This window comes from Grammomys surdaster, unplaced genomic scaffold (assembly GCF_004785775.1).
Source record: "Grammomys surdaster isolate TR1022 unplaced genomic scaffold, NIH_TR_1.0 220, whole genome shotgun sequence".
In the NCBI taxonomy this organism is placed as follows: Eukaryota; Metazoa; Chordata; class Mammalia; order Rodentia; family Muridae; genus Grammomys; species Grammomys surdaster.
This window is the reverse complement of record NW_021604665.1, coordinates 100,182-111,646: the sequence shown is the minus strand read 5'-3', so window position 1 is coordinate 111,646 and position 11,465 is coordinate 100,182. Positions and strand designations below refer to the sequence as shown.

At 46.7% G+C, this 11,465-nt stretch overlaps 1 protein-coding gene across 1 annotated transcript in view; it reads right to left on the bottom strand.

Annotated features, from left to right (window-relative positions):
- Positions 1–11,465, bottom strand: part of Zxdc (ZXD family zinc finger C) — a 33,215-nt gene that overhangs the window by 1,712 nt on the left and 20,038 nt on the right. Inside the window, exons 8-9 of the mRNA XM_028773037.1 lie at positions 2,870–3,039; positions 934–1,035 (exon numbers count right to left, since the gene is read on the bottom strand). Of these exons, the coding sequence (XP_028628870.1) occupies positions 934–1,035; positions 2,870–3,039 (272 nt within the window). The remainder of the gene's footprint in view (positions 1–933; positions 1,036–2,869; positions 3,040–11,465) is intronic.

Here is an 11,465-nt window from a genome sequence, read left to right as displayed (position 1 = left end):
GGAAGGAAGGAAGGAAGGAAGGAAGGAAGGAAGGAAGGAAGGAAGGAGGAAAGAAATGAAAAGAACTAAAAAGAACTAAAGACAATGATATTTTCCAGATATTTTTCTCCAGGTCTACTGATGGTTCCATTCATGTTCAAGCACCCATGTACTTTTCTGTAAAAAACAGCTCTTCCTTTCTCATACCCAGCATGCAGTGGGCAGCCTGCCCAGGGAGATGGCCACGGCTGTATACCCATCATTCTCCTGCTGAAATCCAGTGCTCCTGCTTTGGCACTGTAGATTCCACGCTACAGTGGGCAGGTCTCGGGTCTCTAGTAGTTTGTATCTCCCCTTCCTCTCTCCCTGCCTCTTGCTCTCTTCCCACCACCCTGTATCTTTTTCTCCCCTTTTCTTTTGGTTTTTAGAGACAGGTCCTTGCTATGTGGGCAAGTGGCCTCAAATTCGCAGCCTTTGTCTGGGTTACTGGGTGCAACTATGTCTATGACATCTGGCTCAGATTCCCTTTCTTTAGGAAGTCTTCTGAGGGCTTTAAACAGTGGAACAGACATTTCTGAGGTAGGCTGGCAGTCTGAAAGATGACTTTCATCTCCACCTAGATCTGCACTGGTGACTACCTACCCACCCACACAGCCGCTGAGCTCATCTAGGTGTAGCTCATTTGTCGGGAACTTAGAACCACAGAGTGCAGTAGTTCCAGGTACACTAGGTTTCATCCGGCCCACAAGCAGACACTGCAGTGTCAAGCAAGCCTCATTTGAAGTTGTGACCCTGACTACCTTTTCAAAGAATTGCAAAGTGGCTAGTGTAACCATTAACCCAATGGGCCTCCTGGGCAAGTCTGTGGCAGCTGCTAACCATGCCATAGCCTCTTGACATGGGAAATCTGGGAAGTGTTCTACTGAGAAGAGCAAGAAGTGTAGGCATCCAGACCTGGAGGACGTAGACAGGCAGATCCATGGTGAAGTAGGGGTGGAAGGCAGAGCGCTGTGGGCTGAGGGCCAGTGGTAAGCCTCCTTCACTGGAGAGGTCATCCTGGGGAGGCAACATCAAGAATTATTACACACTGGTAATCAGGAAGCAGGAGCAATGGTCCCTCCATCTCTCTCACTTTGAGCTCAGTCCAAGGTTCAGTTTAGTCTTCTGTTGCCTGGCTCCCCTATGTTTATTATTTCAATACTCAAAAATTGTGCCTAGTCCCTTTCCTCCTACAATGTCCTAAATTCCACATAAGCCTGAATATCTTCTCAATCTCACGGGGGCTGGGGGGAGTAGCTCTCTGTTCCTGGCTTACCCATGGGCCAGAGATCTAACAGCAGACAGCAACTGGAAATGAGGAGGCTACCAGGTCCCCATAAGCCAATCAGGAAAGATTGGTTTTGCTTTCTCAAGTGTGTACTCAGTTACAGCTGCCTATTACTCCAAACAGAGCACCCTTTGCTCTGGCACTCCATCCTTCCACTGCCTTAAGGACCTTCTGAGTACTACTGTTTCCATCTCATGACAATAGAACTGAAGCCGGGGGATAAGGCCACTTGCCCAAGACAACACTAGTTGTCAAGGGACAGCTGAAAGTGTCATACTCAGGTACATGCTCTTTCCAGTGGCTCTTTCTGCCTGTGATGGCAGCTTTCCTATTGTCTCTTCACAGCCTTAGTCCTGGAGTGATCTCTACAAGCTGACCTGCACACTGTATTGTGCTACTTCAGGTCAGGCCTACCACTCCTTTCACTGCCCCTATTTCTAGGGAATTCTTTATTCTTTCTCTCTTCCACAGTTCCATGTTGTTCTACCACTGGGTCAAACTAGGAGGGCGGAACATGATTTTCAGCTCCTTTCATACACAAGCCTGAGTCTCTGTCCTCCAAACTGTCACCTGCATCTTTTTTTTTTTTTTGCTTGATCTAGAACCCTTTTACAGCTTGCCTCCCAGGTTACCCTTTGCCCTTTGCCACCTGTCCCCCATTATCTGAGCCCTGCAAGCCCTTCACAAACTTCTACTCCCAGCCCCACCTCTTCCTTCATGGTTCTCTCCAAGATGGATCTTGCCTGTTCTCTAAGGTCTCCGAAGAAACAGGAACAGCTCTACCTTTAGTCTCTGACATCTAGGTGTCCATTGGCCTGCTGAAGTTTCATCTATACCTTCAAGTGGTGTACAATATGTAGGTGTGACCCAGATTCCTCAGCTTCCAAACCTCTTCCTTCTCCCATTCCACCTCCTCAGAGGGAAACCTAGGAGTGCAGGTGTGTATGGGGCTGCTAAGTGACTTGACAGTGACCTCCCACAGACGGGCTGTCAGATGCCGGTCTGCTGAGCCTCCAAAGAGATGGCTAAGCCTTCTTCAGTGACCAGTGAGAAAGGACACAGAAAAATCAAACAGGCCCTGCCATTTTCACATGAAAGCCTGCATTAGCTGGTGTGCAGAAACTGTTGCCCCGAAGCAAGGCCTGAACAGTCTAAGGAGAGCTTATAGGAGGCTCTGGGGAGGGGTGGAGCAGTGTGAGCACCAGCAGCTGTGAGGCTTCCACATGGGCACCTTGGGCATCTCAGATGCCTCTGACCTGCACAAAGAAGGTTCCAGGCAGAGGCATATGCCGCCATGTGCACCTCCAAGGGAGGTGGGGAAGATGGACCAGATTGAGGGGACTAGACACAGGGTAACACAGCCACAAACCTGATACGTCAGTCCTAACAAAGGCAAGGGCTTGCACAGATGCAGTGAGACAGGCTGGGAAGAAGAGAGAGGCTGGGGTTATTAAGATGGCTGGGACAGGACACAGGACTTGAGGAAGTTTACTGAGAGGGCAGAGGCCACCCCTCCACCATCCTGCCCCTGTAGACCTCAACATTCACATGGCTGGTGCCTACCTGCAGAACAGGGATCTGGACACACTGCAACCCAGCGGCAGGGGCTGGCACTGGCAGACTTCCACTGGGTACCATTAGAGTTCCACAAAAACAACTGTGCTGGCCTGAGTGGGCATGAGGAGGGTTGACCGTGCCACCTTTTGTTTTCCTGTGAGCAGAGTCAGAGGCTCCTAAAACAAAGCAGATAAAAATGGCACATCTAACACGTGCTTCTCTGGGCTCAGCCCTAACTGAGGACTGGAGGAAGAGCCTTCATGGTTCCCATCATCCCACACAGCTAAGCTCACTTGAAAATTGTTCCAAAGAAATTTTCATGAGGCAAGAAAGAGGTAAAACAGACAAACCTAAGACTTTAGTGGAAAACTTAGAAAACCTATTGTAAGTCCTTGTGCCTGACAGACCTGACTCAAGGTGTTCTTCTGAGGGTCAAGTCCTGTCTCCTCCCTAAACTCCCACAGCTCCTGGGAGGAGGGAGACCACAGTAGCTGGCTCTGCCTCAAAGACCAGCCTCCTAGTTGCAGCAGGTTTGACTACCTGCCCCCTGTAAGGCCCATGGCTGCTAGGGAGCTGCTGGCATCCAAGCGTGCTGTGCTCATGTTTGACACCCTGGAGCCAGAGGCTCAGGGCTTCCCTCTGCCTCTCCCCACCTACAGCCTGCCTTCTTTCAGGGTAGGTGGGGACTGAGAAACTCTTTTTAATTGTTATTTACTTCCCCTCCCTCTTCTCCTAGTCACTCCCTCTTATCCCCCCTCCCCCACATCCTCCTCCCCTTTTCAGAAAAGGGGAAGCCTCTCAAGGTTATCAACCAGCCTTCCCGTATCAAGTTTCAGTAAGACCAGGCTCATCTTCATTGAAGCTGGACAAGGCAGCCCAGATAGGGGAAAGGGATCCAAGGGCAGGCAATGTAGTCAGAAACAGCCCGTGCTCAGGCTTTAGGAGTCCCACATAACAACCCAGCTGCACAACTGTTACACATGTGCTCTCTGGTTGGCAGGAGGAACTCTTTCTTAAAGTGCAAAGATTAACCAGGCTGATAGACAAGGTGAGGAGGGCCCATGTTAGGAACAGAGACTGAGCTCCCTCACTGCAGGGAGAGGTGGATCCACTACCTGCTGGGGTCTCTGTCCAGAGACCCTGATGGTCTGTACCCAATTTTCCTGCCTAACTGCTCTGTTCTCAGCAGAGCAGGGTTGGTGTTGGGTTACTGCAAGACAGTGCCCAGGGCCAGACATAGCAGGAAGCTTTCTCCTTCTTCTTGAACACTATCTCACCAGATAGAGAACTATATATGTGTGAAGTCTTATGTGTTTAAGTTTCTTATTAACCAAGCATGCTTCCTTGACAAAAAATATGAACATGGCTGAAATTTTGTGTTTTGAAGTTTTCAGTCTACAAGCTAAAATTGAGACACTATTACAATAACTAGTCACGCAAACCAAATCACAAGATGGCAGATGTAGCATCAGATGCAAGGGAGCTCCCCAGAGAATGGCAACTTCTTATATACATACAGAGGGTCTTACTTATTATTGGTTTTAAACTTGTGATTCTCCTGCCTCAGCTTCCTGAGTACTAGGATTATAAGAATGCCTGGCACAAGCATTGACAGTCCTATTAAAAAGCCGAGTTGTATTGAAAATACATTTCAAAATGACTGGGAATGACTTTTCACTCCCTGTATTTTTTTCCCCTGTCTGTATTTAATGATCACTTATAGAGAGGATAAAAAGCACAGATCTCTGTTAATTAAATTTTTAAAAATACAATGCCCATGAGTCTTAAATATACGTTCACCACCACCCTTAGTTGCTGATGGAACTCACTCAGTGTGGAGGAAATAACAGCTAGGAAGGCCAAGCAGCAAGGGCAGGCATCAAGTCAGAAGAGTAAGGGGTGCTTATTCTGACAAAAGGCTGCCTTTAGTTTTTGTAATTACAACAAACACTAACACATGTCAAAAATATAACTTTGCAGAATCAGAGGGTTAAGATAGCTTTTTAGTTTCAAGAGCAGACACTATTGAAATGGTGTCTATCTAGTACATATTGTTTAACTTTGGCTTTAATTCTCTAGCTACTGCGCAAAGTTGCAAGATTAAGAGTGTCAGGAATCTACATGTTTCTAGAGTGGCCAAGCCCAGTCATGCTGGCCACTGCCCTGCTAAGCAGGTGCTCAGGCTTGTTGAGCATTGCCTACCTGGATGGCTTCAGTATTTATCTTTCCCAATGAATTTAAAGCTGACAGGTGGAGTTTTAACTTTTTAAAAAAAGTTGTTGAAATTTGAGATTTTTAAAGGAACCGAGCAAAATATGACAATATGTCTTCAATGTTTCCTGCCAAAAATCTGGTAGGCCTTACTCTACCTGGACTTGGCACTAGCCTGGGATGATTCGCTTGTTACTATCATTACCATCTCTTTTCCCCACTATCTTCCTCCTGTTTAACAAAACAAACAAGACAAAACAACAACGACAACGACAACAAAACAAAACAAGAGTGGTCTACTGACTCCTCATGGTGTTACCAGCTCTAACAGGTCTCTTTAGACTTTGTGCTATGGGCTTTCCAAGTTTGAGGAGCACATCAAAGACAAGCAATCACCACGTACCTTTTCACCAGCCTCTGCAAACCTCCCACCAGAGTCAAATACAACCATGATACAGGTTCGATATCTTTCCTAGATTTTGAGGGGACTGTTCTTGGAAGCTCTCCAATAAAAATAGTGAAGGTCACTATTATTTAGGAGTACCTCTTGGGTCCTCAGTTGATTAAGGCCTGTAAGACTGAAGGTTACCAACTGCTTGTGTATAGACAGGCCATGGCTTTGGTCTAACTAACCAGGAGCCACCTGAACCGCTAGGCGAGCCTTACCCATTCCCCATATTCCACTTCACCTGAGGGAGGACAGACAGCACATGACCTATAGGTTCAGGGAATCCTGGGGTCTTGAGTTCTAGTCCTGGTGTTGATTCCTATTAGCTATTACTGTTCCAAGTTCTAAGATCTTTATCCAGAAAAGGGGATCTATAGATTGGGAGTTTTAAGAGAAAACTAGGGTTGGATAATAGACACAGGGTTCAGAACCATGCCAAGTACACAAAAGACCTTAGATATGACACCTCTTTTGGGCTTTAATATGAGAAATATTTTATTTGTGTATCAAATATAACTATTTGAAATGGCTAATGATCTATGAATATTACTCATTTAGCAATATTTCCTGCATCTTCATCATGTGATACAGTGACACTTCCCCTAGAGTTAGTTCCCCATGGCTGGCTTGCAAACCTAGCACTAAAATGAAGGAAAGGCCATCAAGTGACTGGCCCAACTTGGTATCCATCCCATGTGCAGGCACCAAACCCTGACACTATTACTGATGCCATGTTGTACTTGCAGATAGGAACCTAGCATGGTTGTCCTCTGAGAGGCTCTACTAGCAACTAAGATAGATGCAGACACTTACACCTATTGGACTGAAGTTGGGGACCCCTATGGGAGAATTAGGGGAAGGATTGAAGGAGTTGAAGGGGATGGCAACCCCATAGGAAGAACAAGAGTATTAACTAGCTCAACTAGCCTGAACCCCTCAGAGCTCCCAGAGACTAAGCCACCAACCAGAGAACATATATGGGCTGGCCCACGAACCCTGGTGCATATGTAGCAGATTGCCTTCTACGGCCTCAGTGGGAGAGGATGTGCCTAATCCTGTAGAGACTTGCTGTCCCAGGGAAGGTAGATATTAGGAAGTGGGGGTTGGGTGAGTGGGGGAGTATCCTCTCAGAGGCAAAAGGGAGGGGGGCAGGGTGAAGAACTCGGGGGGGGGGACCAAAAAGGGGGGCAACATTTGGAATGTAAATAAATAACATAAAAAATGCAGTGGTAGCTGATGGTACTTCATATCTATAGACCTAACATTTAAGAGACAGTATAGTTTGAGACCAGCCTGGGCTACATAATGAGATCTTTTTTCAATGCACCTTCCTCTGCTTCCCCAGCAGTGGTGATGAGACATCAAGGCAGACAAAGACAGAAGACCTGAAGAAGCTGACTGCAGCTGAGGCTGGCATTGTAGGCAGCCACTTGAACACAATGGCACTAGTCACTGTGAAACAAACATCCAGGGTGACCTCAGCAGCAAGGGACTACTCCTACTAAAGAGAAGGGACCAGGAAAAATGTCACCAGAGTCTAGAGAAGGGACAGTGGAGACAAACAGACAAGGGAGACAGCTCTGCCATACAGCAGCAGCCTGCTTAGTTTCCCACCCACCTGAGCCTCAGGATCAGGTTCTGGGAGCCTGGGTAGTAGCCTCTAAGGACATAAAGGTCATGATTACAAAGCCAGGCATGAGCATAGGACAGCACTCTGTCCTGGAGGTCACTGGCTGTTACACCATGTACTCTGAGCCTTATTTTGCTTCAGCAAAATGTAAAATGAACAGGAAATGGACATGAACAGAATATAAATTTACATATCTTCTAGCACCTTTTAGTCTGTGTTCAATCGTTTTACAAGAAGTCCTGTAGACACATCATACCCATCACAGGAGGCCTAAGTCTCCTCATACAGAAGGGGACTATGTGGTGAGATATCAGATGGTGCACCTCAATCACATCTGCCTTTGGATCTATGAAGAGTTGGCAAGGGGCACCCTTTTGGCCCTATTAATCATCTCCCTGATAATGTGTGTGGCAAAGTTTAAGGTGTTTTTATGTTAAGGTTGGGAACCAGCCACCAAGGGCTGCTTCTATCTTCAATCACCAAGAGCAAGGAGGGGAGACAAGAACAAAGGAGTTTTACAAAGGACAGTAAAATGGAGGCACAGACTGTCCCAGGAGGGAAGCAACCTTGTAAATGAGAAAAGCACAAACAAGAATAGAAATGAAAATGATGACACTTAAGGAGAGCCCTGAGGTTGGGAACATGGGCTCACTTCCAGGACTGTGGCAGAGTTCAGTGCAACTGTCTTTCCTGCCTCACTATGCCACCTGCCAAAACAAGAGCTGTGCTCAGGAGACTAAAGAGCCTACCCAAGTCCATCATAGCCAGGATACTGTAGAGAGCAGGCATTCAACAGCCCTCAAAGGCCACTACCTGAAGGAGCTTCACCATCCTTGAACACACAGAAGGGACTAGGGACAGCTGGTACAGAGGCACCTGGGCTAGTGGAAAGAACATGTGTTCTTTACACTCTGCTTTGGTCCCCAAAAGCTTCCTCCTTCATAAGCCTGTATGTTCTAGGTGTGTATGGGGCCCATAAGATGGGACAAAATTCCCGTGGTCAAATGACATGCCCATGCAATCCAAACCTACCTAGTCTTTGCAATTAAATTTCCAGATAACTGTATGGATGCTACTAAATTCTCTCCTAGAAAGAGAAGTGAAGTAATCCTGGGCTGATGTTCTCCCCAGCCCTCTCCCTCCTTTTTGTTTTTTTACTAAAACAGCTATTTTATTTTTACATTTCACAATGTAAGTGAAAACAGCCCCTTTTTGTATCACTTCTCCCTCCAAAAGTATTCTCTCTGTTAGGAAGGAAGTTCCTTGTCATGTATCTAGTAAACACTCAGGCTCAGCACCAAGATCTCCTGGTGAAACAGCACAAGAAATACAAAACGATAAAGAGCGCTTCTGCTCTTATCTGTCTGGCCCGGTCATGCCGGGCTGTGTGGGCACCATCATAGGGCGGGCGGGAGGTCTCATCACTGGAGGCCCAGGCATCATGGGCATGTGGTCTCCCATAGGTGGTCTCATCTCAGGGGCTGGTCCCACAGGCATCATCCCAGGAAGAGGGGGGCCCATCATTGGCATCATGCGAGGGCCCTCCTCAAACCCTTTTAAGGAGCCACTTTTCATTCATGATGGCAGCTAAAGGAAGAAGGAGGGAAACCTATGAAACACATGCTTGAAGATGTTTGTTTCAAAGTGAAAAAATTATGAAGATGAGATTACTGACTCAAGGCTCAACTCAGCCAGTAACTTGCCAGGGCATTTCAACTACACATACATGGCACAGCCACATAGCTCTCTGGCCACAGGCTAGGCTTTGCAGGACCAGCAGGTCACCTCAAGGCTATAGCTATGGAATGGAAAGTGCATGCCCACCCTGTCCTCTTCCTTCTGCCTCTCTGGGAGGGGAATCACATATCTCCATGTATGAGTGAGACCAGAGAGCCTGGGAAAGCCTCACAAACCACCCAGGAGGAATGGCTACTCTACTGCTCACTTTTAATGTGGCAGTTTTAGTTTTTAAAATTATAAAATTGATGTATTCTCAAATAAAAAAAGTAGAAATGACCACAATAAAATATTCACAATCTTTACACCCAGAAAAAAAAAACTATCCAGCATATGCATGTCTTACCACTTCTGTTTCTATGTAAGTACATACACAAATATGTCTACCCACACATCCACTGTTTCTTATAGACTGACTTAGCAAAAACATGTACAAAGCGTGCAGCTTTGTTGAGACATTTGAGTTATAAACATTCTCTTGTCAACAGTTCTGATAGAACAGTAGGTGGCAAACGGTCCCTTTCCATGGATTCCTGCTATGTCCATAAGCTAGATGATAAGGTGTAGCTGCAAGTGTGGTCATTACCCAGTTTTGTTTTCTTTTTGTCTTGGAATCATCACCCAATGAGCCTCTAGACACACCAGACCATCTCCAAGAGGGCCTCCCTGGCGGTCTTCTGCAAACTCTTGTTCATAGTGGTGTTCATCTGCCTCTCGACCTTCAGCAATCTCATTAGATGTGGCTTCTGGTCAAATCTGGTGATAAGATGTGCTCCCTACACCTCTGTTCCTTGGGCCTCTTGCCATTCCTCAGCACATATGTTATGTGGAGTACAGCCTCCCTGTCTAGCCTGCCAAGGTCCTGTGCCACAGCAGGTAGTACAGTAAATGCTGGCTGTTGTTACAGCTTTTCAAAACTCCTAAACCACTTGTGATTAGGGCAGCACTCAGTTGTTAGAAGTACACAGGTCACCTCTGCCACATGCAAGGATAGCCCAGGCCCTAGCTCCCTGTGTTCTATGCTCTGGTTTGTGATTCTGCCCATGATACACCAGCACTCTTTCCCTGCTGTGCTGTTGTGGTAGATGTGACAGGCCTGAGCATCTACAGTGTAGTCTCTAGGTATTTCCTTTGCTTTCTTGAGCATTCTGACCTGGCGTTTCTTTCTGTCTTCAAGCCTTCTTGAACTTTCAAGTTTTTGAAACAGTGTCCTCACTCTGTGGGGCAGTGTCAAGCCTGTAACACTTTTTCCTCATACCCAGCTCTGGGGGCTATTTCAAGATAGACCCCAAATCCCTCTCACTGTTGGGACACCACTAACCCCAGCCACTCTGACATCAGCAGGATGGCCAGAGATCCTAGCCATGCTTGCTTCTTCCCATGCATGGCACCTGCCAGTTATCTTCAAAAGAGTAGGTGGAATGACCTTTCAAGATATAATGTCCCTGTTTCCCCCTCAGTGAAGACCAGAGGTTTGACCATGGTTTACAAGGCCTGAACAGCTAGGTCACCTTGGTGCTTTCAGCCTTCCCTCTGCCTCGCTACACTATCTTTGGACAAGCCAACCACATTGCAGCCTCAGGACCTCCCTAGATTGTCTGCCACCTGTTTTCACCCCTGTGGCACCTTTTCAAGCCCAGGTCTGATCTTTCGTGATGCCCCTATCTCCTCGACTGAGAACTGCATAGGGTACGTGGAGTATAAGCTGATGTGTCTACTGCTGTGTGTGAACCAGGGTTGTGGCTGAAAGACAGGCATAGATGTGTGCACAAGCAGCCTCCTCTTAAGAAAAGGAAGATCCCTTCCAGGCTCTGTCTTCACTAACTTCATCATTTGGTTTTCCCAGTCTTTGCTTATTAGGTACTTCCATTGCACTCAATAGACTAGGTATCTGCTGTCCACCTTTCCTTGGTGTATGGGAGGGAAGAGGCCACACCACCAGGAAGCAACCCAACTCTGCCTCTCGGCTAAGTTCTAGTGTCTTCTCCATGTAGAAGTTGTCTTCTCCTGCCTGCTTGTGAAATTTCCTCCTGTGGGGCTGCTGTAACTTGCAACCACATTTCCTCATGGTCCACTGCTGTCCTGTAGAGAACCTAGATGGCAGACATCTCCTTTTTAACTGGATACTCACTCTCCTAACATTTACTAAATTTTTAGCTGAATCTCTTGGGTTTTCCAACCAACAGTGAAGTCATCTATAAATTATCACATCTCCTCCAAGGAATCCACCCTAGTTCTATTTTTGGTTTATTTCCAAGGCAAGACCCTCCAGAAAGACATGAATACCTGTGGCAAGAACAGGGATATGAGAGACCCAAAAAGTCCTGGACACATTTGTAGAATGCACTTGGAGCACAGCACTAAGTGGGTGCTGGCTGCTAGTCTAAACTCACCAGGTAGCTGGGACAACTTTGAAGCCCTTATCCCACTTCTTGAGTAGTAATGACAGGTGGGTGACACCACACTTAGCAGAAATCATTATGAAATTTCTATTTCACCAGTGATGTCTATTCATTTTAAAGAACTCCAACTTAAGATCTACTGAGGACTGGGAAGATGGCTCAGTGGCTAAGAGT